We start from the raw sequence: 15,117 nt of genomic DNA on the forward strand, positions 1-15,117 counted from the left end.
ATGCCTCCATCTCCATTGCAGAATACCATACGTTACCACTACCCCCCCCACGAGAAAAATGCAACACATTTTTAGATCTTGCCAAGCGATGCAGCGCATGCGCTTTCGCCTTGGCGAGACCTATAGTCGTCGCTTTCTCTGCCGAAAGGGGGACAGGAGATGTGCATGCGTACGGACAAAAGATGTACACTCCATACGTGTGCACATCTCCTGTCCCCGCGTGAACACAGCACACGCATGGCGCGCTTTAATTTTCCCTCCCTCCCTCCCCCTGTCTGGATGTCTGAGGCTGGAGAACTCTGCATAGGCAGGCAACTGTGGTCTGTCTCCGAGCGCGCAGCATAATCTTATGGTGCGGGGCCGTCACCTGTGCTGCGGACTGCGCCGTGTGACTTTGACATAAAAATAATCTCTGGTATAAACTCTGCAGCTTTTTGGAATGGGGTCCATGTTACATTGAGTACCTAATAAAAGTATATGTTCAGTGGGTTCTAGCTACAGGCTTTTTTTTATCTGTAGGTTCACACTGGTAACTTGGTCGTGTCGTCAGTGAATACCTAAACTAGCCTTCCCTTGATGGATGGCAAGAAGTCTTTTAGTGCCAACTGGATCGTCGCAAGCTCTAACAGTGTATATGGAGCCGGCCCTTCGCTGGAGACCAGAGTCCTCTGATCGTCCTCTTTCCCAGCAGGCCGCCCATCCTAGAAGGGATGCATCCGTCACTATTGTGAATTCTGGATGGGTAAGGAAGTGGGGTCTGCCCTTGACCCATTTGCGGTTTGATAGCCACCACTGTAGGTCTTTCGCAGTGCCCGCCGAGACATGGACTAGGTCGATGAGAATCCCCCGATGCTACACCCATTGGAACTTCAGGTCCCACTGCAGAGACGGCATGTGCCATCTGGCATGGTCTACAAGTAGGATGCGTGAGGCCATGAGGCCATGAGGCCCAACAGCCTCAGCGTCATTCTCACCGAAATCCAGGATAGAGGCTGAAACATCTGTATCATAGCCTGGACTCGCTGTTCTGGAGGATAAGCCCAAAATGGCACTATGTCTAGAACCGCCACGATAAAACTGAGCGTCTGAGAGGGAGTCAGGTGTGATGTCAGCTCGTTGATAGTGAACCCCAGCGAATGCAGGAGGCTTACTATATTCTGGAGGTGGGAGAAGACTGCTTGAGCAAGCCTGCCTTCAACAACCAATCATCGAGATAGGGGAAGACTGGAACCCCTGATCTCTGCAGATGGGCTGAGGCCACCACCATCACCTTCGTGTACACGCGAGGGGCACTGGTGAGGCCGAAGGGGAGCACTGCAAACAGAGTGCTTGTGGCCCACCGTAAATAGCAGGTAGCGACGATGGGCAGGTAGGACAGGGATATGAAAATAGCATCCTGCAAGTCGAGCGCTGCCATCCAGTCTCCCGGGTCCAGGGCAGACAGGACCTGAGCTAGGGTGAGCATCTTGAACTTCTCCTTTTTGAGGAAGTAGTTGAAGGCTTTGAGGTCGGGGATAGGTCAAAGGCCTCAGTCTTTCTTACCGACCAGAAAACAGCAGTAACAACACCACAGCCTATTCCTGGTCCGGGAACCTTCTCTATAGCTTCCTTGGCCAAAAGAGAGCTTTGACTTTCTCGCGTAGAGCACGGTGCTCCTCCGTCAGTCGATCGTACCATGGAGGTATAGATGGAGGGGTAGTCTCAAAGGGATAGGAGTAGCCCCAGCGGACTATTTGCAACACCCACCTGTCCGAGGTGATGTTTGGCCAGTGGTGGCGATGATGGCGTATTCTGCCACACATGAAGCAGGAGAGAAGACGCGGGACCCGGTGGTGGCAAGTTAAGTTGTATTACTTTTTTTGTTTTGTTTTAAAGCAGGTCATGAACCCCTCCGCACCTGCTCCCCCGTGCTGCCCCTGATAGCCCGCACATCCTTAAAGCGCTGAAGCAATGAGTCAGCCTGGTCTCCGAAGAGACGCAAGCCATCAAAGGGCATGTCTATGAGGTTTGCCTGTACATCCCCTGAAAAAACAGTCTTCCTTAGCCAGACGTGGTGCCTGATGGCCACCGGCGAGGAAATTGCCCTGCCTAGTAAGTCCATCCAAGCCACAACGAATGGCGAACTTTGCTGCATCTCTGCCATCTGATATTGCTTCGGAGAGCAGGATTTGTTCCTCCTCCGTGACCCTAGGCAGCACTTGCGAACCAGTGTCCAATACAGAACGGGAATCATGCCCCAAAAGGCATTCAGTGTTCACCAACCGCAATGCGAGGCTGGTGGAAGAGAAACATTTCTCCCCAAAGATCTCCAGCCATTTGGGTTCTCTGCCTGGTGGGACGGAAGGAAACGTGCCACGGGAAGTGGAAGCCTGGACCACCAAGCTCTGTGGGGTGGGATGGTTAGTAAGGAAAGCTGGATCACCTGGTGCAGGGCTATGGTTGCGGGCAATCATTCTGTTCACAGGAGTCCGTGCTGGCCTTGGACCAGGTACCCACAAGAACGTCTGTCAAGACCTCAATAAAGGGCAGCAAGGGACACGACAAGGAGTCACCAGGCTGCAGGACCTCAGTTAAGGCATTCGTCTTGACTGCCACTGTACAAAGCTGCAGGTCTAAGACATATGCATCACTACACACCACCATTGCAAATGACACCCCCTCTTCCGTAGCCAGGTTAGGAGACAGCATGCCAGAATATTGGGAGGTGTCCAGGCCACTGGCATCACCCAGCTTCTCATATCAGTCCATGTTTTCTTGAGGTTGCAGGATTTCTAAGGGATCCTGCTCCCCTCCTGACCCTTTTCTTCCTATCCTAGCCCTTTGGAATACGGCTGGTTTGATGGTCTGAAGCCATATGGCTCCATCGGCCTTGAATGAACGCCAGACAGGCACTGTCTTGTCTGAGCTGAGGATAGGGGAGGTGCCACTGGAGGGGCGCTGGGGAGAACTTGAAGTTGGATGGGGCGCTGGGGAAGGTCGATGGGAGGTGCGAGTGGCACAGGAGGCCGTGGCCGGAGCAGCAGGACCCACGTGATCTCCTTCTCCTGGGCCTGCGGGGCCCGAAGATGTGCCGGCAGGATCAGGCCAACCAAATTGCGACAGATGGAGCGAAGTCGAAGCACACTCTGACTACTTGTGCTTCTTATGACACCTCTTACCTGATGACTTCGATGAAGCGGACTTCGACACCCAGGAGCGATGCTAGGACCTTCCTCTCGCCCGAGACCGGGAGCGACGAGGCGACCTACGCAGAGCATGGCAGGCCGCAAGCAGCTTTAGGGACCGCTCCCTCAAAGCCTTCGGGCCATGGCCCGGCAATCAGAACACAAGTGTTGTGGTCATGCTCCAGGCACCAGAGACGCACATGGTGCAGTGACAGGTGCCGCACGGCTTGAACCCCGATATCTTTCTACTGGACATCCTATCACACCAATCAAAGTCGACAAAAGTCGCAAAAAGTCTGTCAAAAGATTACAGGGGGTAGCTCTCTTCAACGGATCAGTGCTGGCTGGGGTGGAAATAAAAAAACGGATGTCAGTGTGCCGGAGTGGCGGTTATATTGATAACGTGGATTTCAATACGACGGCGGACACAATGCCTACAATGTCATGCGGAGTCGACTAACGCCATCTACAAGCATGCAGGGGCACTGCTATCAAAAATGTTCTGAATCCAGCCTGACGCCGGGATGTTCAAAGGTAAGGAATCTGCAGCTAGCTGTCTTTATCAGATGCAAGGGATAAAGTATGCTGAAGATGCTCCAAAATGCAGAAGATGCTGTGCAGTTGATGGAAGTCTTCCTGGGGGTACTTCTTGTCCACAGCCCTGGTGAGTGGATGCTGGCCACAGGGGATCAACATCCTTTGAAGTCCTCTCCAACAGAAGGCACAGTGGTTCCAGCAGTTTCCTTAATTTGACGGTATCCCTCCTCCTGGGTGGCCAAACTGCTTTACATCAACTCTCCCGGGACCAGCAGACTCGGGTGCAACTTTTGAGCATCAGGTCTTAGTCTCTTGGGCTGTACAGCGGTAAGAAGCATCGATCCGGCGATTTGGCTACCAACACACCCCAGCAGGCTTCTTCAGCTTTAGTAGCACTGTGCTGCATACAGAAATCAGCCAACTAACTCTTGCAGTCGCTGCTTCTGGCTGGGCTTTGAGGTACAAGTTCACCACCAGCAGGACACAGCAGGCACAGTCCTTTCCTTCTCAAGGACCAGCAGGTGCAGTCCAACATCGATGCAGTCTCTTTTTTTGCCAGTTTCATGTCGATCAGGGCTGTCTTTCTTTAGTCCTCTTCTTCCTCTCAAGCAAGATCTGAGTTTTAAGTGCCAGGGGCCCCCGTTTATGCCCAGAAAGTGCCTTCGGGGGAGATAGCGGCCACTAGCCAATGGGCTCCTGGATTTCTTCCCGCCTGACGACAACTTCCTGTGAATTGTATAATCTAGCTGTCCAAGGGTGCTCTATTCTGCCTACTTCCAAGAGGTCGGGGCACCTCTCTTGGTGCGTGGAGCTCGGTAGTCTGCCCTAGAGGTGTGGCTTGGCCAGTGTTTCCCCCTCTCTGTCCCCAACATCAATATGTCTACCCTAACAAAAGAACAGTCCCTTTCTGGTGTGTTCACCATTTGCCCTTCAAAGGCCCCTAGGAAGCTTGTTTTATGGCCCACCAGCCCATGTGGTTTCCTGGCAGCAGAAGGGCTTAATATAAAGAATTGTTTGATAATTTGAAGGACCTACTTTGGTAGTCCTATTCAGAAGTTAGCACAGCTGAGGTGTTCAGTGTATAACTCTGCACTCGCCAGTGGGGCTACTAGACTCTCTCACAGTGAATATGCCAATGGCAGGTTTTTAGTGTCAGAACATATTAAACATGTGTTCTACTTTTCTAATATACTGCACTCTGCCTTAGGACCCGATAGGCATACTGTAGGGGTGAATAACATAAAAAATTGAGTTGGGCTTTGCCATTGATTAAAATGGCAAGGTTGAGTTACCAGTTTTGAACCTTTTCTTCCAGTCTACAGTATCAGACAAGGAACCCATGTTTAACCATGTCCCACTGAGGGTGGCACAATAAGTTCTAGAGGACACTAACTTACATGCTCAGAGTACACCTGGTACCATATACTAGGAACTTAGAAGTAAATTCGTTTTTGCCAATTAGTTATGAGCCAATTAAAGATACACCTTTAAGGGTCAGGGCAACGGCACAGAGGTCTGGTTAGAAGGCCCTTAGTACACGGAGTCATAAAACTAGTAGTATCTGTCAAAAAAATTTGGGTGATCATGCAAATAGAGGCAATTCCTTACAGTGCCTAAGCTCAATACTATACACAGATGTCGATTTCTGGGTGCACTTGAATAGTGAACCTCTGTAGCATGCCACCAGAAACCACACCTTCTTACCCCTCATTTTGAATGTCTCCTTTAAACTCCACTCTCTGAAGTTATCAACAGGAAGGGTACCAGTAAGTCCATTCGGTGTTGCAGAGTGAACAGTGGAGTAACAAGTGGGAACCAAAGGTAAACATAAAAAAAATACGGATTTTTTGGAGGAATCCGTAATTTCAAATTAGATTGTCTGGATAATCCCTCATTTGATCTTGGTTTTAGTACCAGAGATGTCACCTGCTTGAAGCCAGTGAAATCTCCAGGTAGAAAACTCTTGGCCAGAACAATTCACTGCCCAAGTAATTCTGGAGGGATCGTAACTAGAATTACCAGTGTCCTCAGTATTAAAGAGGCACTCTTTGTAAGGTTCTTGGAGTTAAAAGCATGCAAAGCACCCAAAAAAGTGTATTTTTCGTTACACAGAGTGCATATAAGGATTATGACTACTGAAAAGGATTTTGAAAAATACTAAATTGATTAGTCCAACAAATAGACTTTAAACAGTTTAATTATACATCACTTTTTAAAGACAGAAAAAGTAAAAGCACACCTTTGTACTTAAATAACAAAATAATGCAACTTAAAATCAGTAATTTTAAACAAATAATTGAGGTTTTGAATCTCAACAGTAAATGATTAGCCGGGGAGAATGTCCACTAATTGTAAAACTGCAGAAGATCCATTTCTTCATCCTTTCCCACACAAGCTAGTTCCTATCTTCAAACTGCGATTTGTTCTTTAAAAGGTAGGCCGCTAAAAATTCGATGGGATTCGGAGGCCTGTGGAAAGATGAAAATCAATATTAAAAACAGAACACACATCTAGCCTTTATCATACACACATTCGAAAGGTGACCTTTAGCCTACCATGTTGAAGTTTCTTTAAAAAGACTAGCACACCTAGGCCTGTCTCTTTTTGGGTCAGGCTGGCTCCAAACCCAGTGGGAGGGGAGGAACAAACCAGAACTGGTTTAGGGGGTGGACAAAAGACTTACCTCCATGGACAGGCTGGCACTAAGCATACATGTGGACCCCTCAGATCTCTCCTCAGAACACTCCAATACCTCAGAATAATTAGAAGGAGGACTGCTCTGCTGTCTGAAGACTACGAAGGAAGACTGGACCTGGTTGCCTTGAACCCAGGACCCCAGTAGTGACTCAAAGGATTAGCTGGCTGACCTCCTGGGCACAACAAGCTTTCAGAGTTCTCTTTCTCTCTCTGCAACTGCCCAGCTGACTTATTCCAACTGGACCTGCGCCAGACCATGCTACTAGCCTTTGTTGGGAGTCTTAACCCCCACAAGTGGTGCCCCCAAGTCAACTGGCTGGTTGGTATACTCCTCCTATTTACAAACTGAAACAAGTTGAACTTAGAAACTTTTTACCAACTTTCTAATGGAAGAACTGATAGCCATCAAAGTAAAATTACTGTCAGGTTCAACTTGCTGGGATGCCCTGCTGAAGGAGATCAGACTTCCAGAAAAGTTTTACGTCAGATCGCAAAAGGCTTCATCTGCTCAGACAGCCAGTCGAATCTGATAGACATGGAGGTAATTCCTGGGCACAGACCCCACCCACTCCAGGTTTTTCCACCTTCGAAGACAACAACACCGGCACCCCGCTGACATCGAGCCCCGCCAACAACTCGTCAACAACCACTTTTTCTCCATAAAAGTTTTTAAGTCAGAAGGCAAACTTTCCGTCGGGACGAACATGGTCTCTGTATCTGACCAGCAAGCCATGACGGTTGGCCTTATCTTCTGACTCGGACTACGTATAGCGCAACCTGATACTCATGGTTGGTGCTTTGCGCTTTTTGGCTCAATTTTTTATTCAAACTGTAAACATTCATCTCTCTGGTTCTGCCTATTATATTTTTGTTGTTTTGTGTCATTTCACTTATAAAAATTTACTCTGTTTTTCTATATTGTTTAGAGATTTTTTTGGGGTTCCTACTGTTTGAGTACTGCATAAATGCTTCACACATTGTCTCCAAGTTAAGTCTGCCCGGTCTGTGGCATAGCTTCTAGGGGGTTGAGCTCTGGTTAATTTGGTGGCTTTACTGTTTTACCCTGACAAGGAAGGAGTCTATTATTAGAGGCAAGTCCTCACCCCGTCAATTAAAAAGCAAAACAATTTACAATCTTTTTACAGGATACATAATCACTATGCGGATGGTGCCAACAAAGTTAAAGCCTCACCTTGTGTAAAGAAATGGCACAGAACTGAGTGTCCTAACAGTGTCTGTTCGCTACAGCCTCCAGGAAGTACTGTTTGGTGAAGGTGCCTATTCCTCTATGCTGCTACACGCAGATATCAACCAGGGGTACTGCAGCACAGAATGGCGAATAACTTGCCATGCTTCTATTAGAGTTGACTGTGACTGTCGCTGTGAGAAGTCTCCCTGCTTTCACATGGCAGAATGTAAATGTCACAGGAACCCACCCAGGGAGAGTTCCTGTTTTGAGACTGGGAACCTTTTACGTGGAATTAAAAGAGAAACTAGCAATTTGTTTGACTTTCCGAAGTGTTTTGTCTGTTCAAATATATTTTGAAACATCACTCTGTAACACTTTCTCGGATGCATCAGATGGGTTTTGAAAAAAGCTTTGAGAACAATAGGGTCGCTGAGACACCACTCTGTAAAACGTTTGGTATAAATCGAGGATAAAGTTCTTAGTACAACTTTAGCCTTAGTGAGCAGCAGGTAAGGCTCTGTGATTGTTAATTCTTGAAACTCACTCTCCTTGCAGAAGTGATACCCAATAATATAGTGGTCTTTTATCGAAGCTGGTTTCTACCCTGATTGAGCAAGAAATAAAAACTAGGGTAAAATCAGGTGGGTTTGAATGAGAAACAGATGGACTACTTTCAAAGAACACCATGCACAGAATCTCTTCTATTTTAGGCTTTGTTGGTAAACAGTGTGCTGGCTTGTGTTACAATATTTCTACAATCCTCTGGAATGTCTATATTGTGAAACTCATATTCAGGAGCCAGAATGATTGCCTAAGGGATCCTGAGTTGTGGTGTAAAATCTGCCTTTCATAAAAAAGTGCTCTGGGATTTCTTTATCTCCTCTCTGTGGCCTGCAAACCAATGTCTTCAGCTTTGGGGAGGCCAAATAAGCATGCCAGTGTGTTGTCTGGCACTTTACATTTGTTATATAATCTGGGCAACACAGCTGCGGGGGTGGGGTCTCCCTCAGTTTAACACATATTGCAATAGGTGATCTATGAGCAGATTTGTTTAACTTAAAGTCAGAAAGGAAACAGTCATTTTCACTGATCATTAGAAGCAGGTCGAATCTCTTGGCTTCCCTCTATACCAGTGTGTGAAACAATGATGTAATTCGCTAGAGATTCTACGATACGAGATGTAGGCGGTTCTTCTGTAGTGAGGATATAGCCATCCCATTCGTCCCCTCTAAGCCTAGATGATTCGGTAGTTCCTCTTGCTTTATGTCCGCGTATTGGTCGTCGTCAGACGTGTCTATTTGCATGTGTCTATGTTGCAGATCAATGGACTACTGAAACTGTGTGGGGTCAAAAGTGGTTCTAATTGCTTGGGAGCTTCAGGCCTATGTACTGATTCTTGTGGCAACCGAGGAGGGTTTGACGAATGAGCCAGTCTGTTGGATAGGTTGGGGAGGAGGTGCCATAGCCTAGCATATGGGGCAGGGATTTTATGGGGTGCACGGGTACCATCATCTTGGGTCATTCTCTATGGTCCTCATAGACCGCCTCATATAGGTTACAGTGACGATCACAGACTGAACACTTTTACACCCACTTGTGACTGGTAGCACAGGCAATTTGGTAGCAAGACTCTGAATCTTATCATGAGGAATACCCATCATCTTGATCTTTATCCTTATCCTTATTCTGAAGCTTTATTTTTTACCTGCCCTGGACTATAGGCAACAATATAGGGGTCACTGAAATCCAAGTAATATTCTGCGTCCCATTTCTGGGCCCTTGGAGGGAGGGGTATTTTACTAGGCCAAGTAGGTTACCAGTGTAGTCCTGTTGACTCCTTTTTTTTTTGGGACTTAAGAGTCTTTAGTCATCAGGTCCGTTGTCGACAGTGTCTTCATCGTCAAACTCGGACATTGTTGTTGGACTCTTAGTTAGTGATGCTGTCGTCAACCAGGTAGTGGTGAAGTGCTGCTTTGCCTGTTTCTCTACTGTACTATGAGCTGCAGTAGGTCAAGGGTTATAAGAAGTGTGTAAACTGTACCGTTGACAATACCACAGCAGTTGATGATGGAGCCAAGTTCACCTTTTTTATTTGAGGAAGAGGAGGCATAGTTGCACCCAACTTCACCTTTGCTCCTTGTCAGAAGATGACCTAACAGATTTCTTGTGAGCACTCTTATGAAGTTTTACCTGGGACTCAAATGAGGAGTTGTCTTTTGAATGAATTTTGGATATGGACAAATAAGACGTCTCTGTTTGCCACTTTGGCTCCTTAGTCTCCCGGTATAGAGGAGAATTTGATCCAGATTCTTAATCTATGAAGGGGTTGTCAGCAGCCTTATTTTCCTGTTGCTACCTCAAGAGTTTTCCCTCATAGCTTTTGAAGGGTTTTGTAGAAATATTATGAAAGTCTTACAGACTTTTGCCTTGTGGTCTGGCTAGAGGAAACAAATGCAAATTTTGAGCAGGTCATTGGTCAGGCTCACGAAATCTGAGGTGAGATTATGAAGTTTAAGTTGTTTCTAATGTGGTGAATGGGTTACTAAAGTGATAACTTTCTTGGGCCTTTCAGGAGGTAGCGCCTTTTACTACAATTTTAAAGTTACCGTCAGAATCTCCTCTCGCAAGCAGGTAATTACTACCTAAAAAACAGGGAATGATTCAAACATGCAAATCTATTAAAGAGCCAATGCTGGAGAAAAATATTTCTCCAGCTTTGGTACACTAGATTTCTTTTTAAACATCAGACACAAACCATTGATCTAAGACCAGTAATAATGTAAGAAACTGAAACATCACCTTATCTTCTAACTATATTGGTTTACTTCAAAAGGTGTTAATAAAACCATAAAACAAACTGTACATTAGACAAACACTCCAGATTACAAAAATCAATAAACAGTTCCTAAAAAGCCTGAATAAGCAGGATGAAAGTCGTAACCATCTTTCCGAGCAAACATACTAAACAGATGGAAAAGTATAATTTCCTAGTTAGGGCAGCAAAAAGAAAAGTTTTTCACAAAACAAATCTTTCAGCAAATATAAACAGATTTTTTAGGACAATCTATCCACTTACAAATCCACCCATCCCAGCAGTTCGTGTATTCTTTGTCTATTTATTTAGCAAAAATACGTACTTAAAGGAAACTTTCAGCTACCTAACAATCTACAAGCCTCTTTAATGGATATGTCATTTGATGGCTGAAGTCTTTTTGGTGAAAAGGTACAATCTGAATTGGACAGCTCTAAGGTAAGTAGAGCCAAGACACACTTCCTCAGTCTGTTGATTACCGCCAAGCAGTATCTATACCAATGAAAAAAGTTTAGAGGCTATTCTAGAGGGCTGGTGTATAGGAAAAGACAGTCTCCCCAACCAGTAAACCAGTCACCCCAGTCCTTTCTTGAATGTAGACATGGATCTGGCAGATAGCAGGCAGGTCAGCAGGGACATTAGTCCTCCAATTCAACATCCTCTGCTGCAACAGCTACCGGACAGCTTGAGTTTTCCTTTATTGGAGCATGCCCACCCCGTTTTGGGGTGGGGTGGGGTGGGGGGAGGGGGGGGGGCTGAATCCAGCACATACTCCCAGAGTGGCAATCCATCACATCTCACAGATGAGTCTTGAAAATTATTTAGCACTATTCCCTACCTTTTCCTTTAACGCCACAAACATTTTCCCACACACATTTTGGCATTTCAAAAGATAACCTGTTCATTCTTTGTCAAGTTGTGCATGCTTTACACTCCAAGAGTGCTATCGAGGGGGGTGCTAGACTTGGAAAGAGTTATTTTCTTGTGCCGATAAAGGACGGGGGATTCTAGCCTATTTGGACTTTGGACCTCTGGTTGTCTTCCTGCAGAAGATAAATTCAAAATGCTCATGTTGAACCAGATTCGGTTTGCTCTTGGCCCAGGCAACTAGATAGTGTCCTTGGACCTGTGGGAAATCTATTTTCATATGTCTGTCCTACAGTCCTGCAGAGTTAATCTTTGATTCAGGGTAGCACAAGAGCATTTTCAATTTGCTGGGTCCCCTCATGTGTTAACAAAAATTATGGCTGTGTTCACTGCCCACCTACGGAGCTTTCCCTACCCAAACGACTGCCTGTTGGAAGAATGTTTGCCACAGTAGGTCATAGACCGCCTACACACTACACAGAACACCCAGATATCATTGAGGTTCACTATCACCGAGACAAATCTGACTTTTTTTAATTTTTTTTTTTTTTTTTACAGAGGATCCTGTTCCTTGGAGCTGCACTGGAGACAGTGGAGTTCAAGGCCTTCCCATCACGACAACAAATCCAGGAGGTTTGGGCTATGATCCAGATGTTTCAGCCTCGGTCCTGGATCACACTTAGAGCAACTCTGAATCTTCTTGGCCTTTTAGCGCCTCCAGAACCCTTGTCAGCTATGCCAGATGACATATGCGGACTCTACAATAGATCTGTAATTCCGATGGGCCCAGCATCAAGGACATCTATTATATTGGTTATTTTGAGAGGACTTTTCTTAACATTGAAAATGGTCCCAATTATTGAATTAGCACACTGGTATTAGGGGTGGCACTAATATGAAGCTCTGCTTTATCACTTCAAGACTCGTATGAGCGAGCATAGAGCTTCACGTGCTACATAGGGATACCAGTGAGCATTGATGGAAGAAAGTTACAGGATCCAGTTTGTAGCCTGTGGAATATTCCAAGATGAAGAATCTGCATTTGGAGAGAGTTTTGACAACAAAGTGCGTAACCGCACGTAAATAAATTGTTTATCTAGCACCTTGACATCTAGTTACTTCATGCGGAAGAACTCATTGAATGTAATTGGTAGAAATGCCTCTCCAGAATCTTCAGGAAGCTCTTCCTGAGACAACCCAAAATTGGCAGATTGAGGTGTTTGATTCTGATACTGTTAATTACTTTGGGAGCATGAAGTTATGTTTTTGGTTCGTTAACACAACAACCATATATAACTCAGACATAACAGACTGGGTGGAACTATTAGATGACAAGATCACTAAAGGAGCCAAATGCGCCTTCTGACCCATGATAAAGAAAGTACCTCTAAGGAAAATACAGAGTAGCAGTTCTCAAGCCCACATAAGCACATGGCATCTTCATCTGCCTCTAACGGGAAATTGCAAATGTCAGTTTTCCTGGGGAGATCAGATCAATTCCTATGTAAATCATTCAGAAGTAGTCGAGAGATGTTCATATGGTGAAGAGGCAAGACTTTGAATAAAGGTATGTTAGTCTTGAAGCAAGTCATTAGTGAAACAGTGAACATATAGGACCTTTATACTCATGGATACTGAAAAAGGGTGTTGATACACTGTACATTTTGCTGAACCTTGATTTTCGGGCCAAAAGTGCAAAAACAAAAATCCACAGACCTTGCTTTAAATAGAAGTGTATTGTTTCTATCTATTTGGATGGTCCGATGCACTGTACACAATTTGCGTTGATAGCTCTTCAACAGAAAAAAAGAAAATTGTATTGTCATGGCTACTATATCTGATTAAGTTAGTCTTAATAGTCTTTTCCATAAAGGATTGCTTAGCTGCAACTACTCTCTAATGCTCTGTCCTCATATTCAAGTGATAAAGGGCTTCTTAGAAAAGCTTATGAAATTGAGTCTAAAGAGACTATCTTACCCTCTCCGATTTGATATGTCCTCCTTTTCAACCCACACGTATGTTAATCCTAACACCTTTCATGGAAAGCTACCCCTTTTAGGTCGGGCCTGGGCAGCGCGTGTGCTGCTTTGTGAGGCATGTTGTATTGGAGTGTGCACTTGTGCACATTTGTCATTGGCTTGTGTCATTGTCCTTCGTTAATGGTGGCTTTTGAATTGTAAATAGGCTTGTTAGTCCCTCCTTAGTACCGCCTTGTTTTCATTTGTAACCTCTCATGAGGATACCCCCTTTTGAATGTGTGAATGCTCGGTAGGCTTTAATTACAGCCTCCGAGCACTATTTTGTTTAATGGTTTTTGCATGGCACAGCATGGCACACCTCGCTGATAGCGGCGGCTGGGCCTTTGCTTTACTTTCCGCACCAAATGCGTCCGCAAGTTTAAAAAAAAACTTTTCTTTTTATTTTAATTGCCTCATGCTGTACTTGCACTTTAATGTCAGCCGCGCGCCTTTCCTTAAACGAGCCGAGTCTAAGGAAAGGGGCGTGGGAGTCGTAAAAGTGAAAGCGCGGCAAGGGGCGCTTTTACAAAAAAAAGCATTTGTTTGTCAAGTGTATGAGTGCCCCATACTGCGCTTTTACTTTAATGGTGGCCACACCCCTTTTTTTTTTAGACTCAGGTCGACTAAAGAGGGGCGCGGATGATATTAAAGTTAAAGCTTTTACAGACTAGCATTTGCAATGCAATAGGTGTCATATTTACGATACTCATGTAAATGCGCGACCTATTGCATTGCAAATGCTTGTTCTTTTAGTTGATACCACATGCTCTCCTGGACAGTCGCAGCGGAATAGGAAGATAATATGTATATCAGCCGCTTTAGAGCTTTTTTTAAACTGAAATTGTGGAGTTTATAGAGTTATAGATTTTGGTACTAGATTCACCAAGCACTCAATGTAATTCTACCACCCCTACATTTTTTCTAGAAAGAACCAGAAGAATCTAACGAAGTATAACCTGGGTCGGTCGCACAAGCTTTACATTAACTGCCCTGCAAAAGATAACTTTCAGCTAAAAAACTCAACTTTTCTCATATGTACATGCTGAAATTTGCTGGCCGGTGTACATGGCCTTCCAATCCCCGTTTCAATACTTATTGTTATAAAAAAACTAAAAACGGTTCCCCACTTGTGAATGGGCATGCTGTATAGAATAAGAACGATATAAACTGAAGCTATTAAATGTTCATTTTAAGTGATCATTCACATAACCTGGTTGACATTTTGTCCCTTAACTTTCCAGTCTAATATATTCATCTATATGTGGCAGTCATTCTAGTTCTTTTCAGCACATACATTTGTCACTCTTGATTTTGTAAAAATAATGTAAATTTTGCAAGACATTGTGAGTAACAGTGATACGATCAACACAAGCCAGTGAGTGTTCCTGTATTTCCACAGGTCTCTAGTTTTTATAAGGGTTTAAGTGTACAAGATTCTCTAGATGTTTGGCAACTCCAAGGTCGAAAATGGCAGAGCTCCTACATGGCAGATTTCTTTCAAAGATATGATTGCGGTTACGGCCCAGGTCTTCTCTTACACCTTTTACTCGTATGTTAGTGTATTTATGAATATTTAAAGAGTACACCACCACTCACGGACTGAGTCTCTTGGAGAGGACTAGATTACCAGATTCTACAAGTCTTCAGAGATTGCTAAATGTTGTATTGAAAAAGCCACACTTTTTCTTGAATTTTACAAGGCGAGTTTCACTTTCAATTCTGAAGGGAGATGGTTCAAGAGTTAGGCTCATTGAAAAGAGAACGCTGTTCCAGGTTTTTTTTTTTTTTTACACGGAGGTTTACTTTAACAAGCTCCACGTGATTGGATGATTT

The 15,117-nt window shown here is 44.8% G+C and overlaps 1 protein-coding gene across 6 annotated transcripts in view; it reads right to left on the reverse strand.

Annotated features, from left to right (window-relative positions):
• Positions 1-5,880: 5,880 nt before the first annotated feature.
• The window catches only part of DPY30 (dpy-30 histone methyltransferase complex regulatory subunit), a 170,679-nt gene continuing 161,442 nt past the window's right edge, over positions 5,881-15,117 (reverse strand). For all 6 annotated transcript variants that reach the window (XM_086927127.1, XM_086927123.1, XM_086927124.1 and 3 more), the window contains one exon: positions 5,881-6,169. In XM_086927127.1, coding sequence (XP_086783253.1) covers positions 6,097-6,169 — 73 coding nt within the window. In that variant the 3' untranslated portion in view covers positions 5,881-6,096. The remainder of the gene's footprint in view (positions 6,170-15,117) is intronic.

Source organism: Lissotriton vulgaris, chromosome 6 (assembly GCF_964263255.1).
Source record: "Lissotriton vulgaris chromosome 6, aLisVul1.2, whole genome shotgun sequence".
In the NCBI taxonomy this organism is placed as follows: Eukaryota; Metazoa; Chordata; class Amphibia; order Caudata; family Salamandridae; genus Lissotriton; species Lissotriton vulgaris.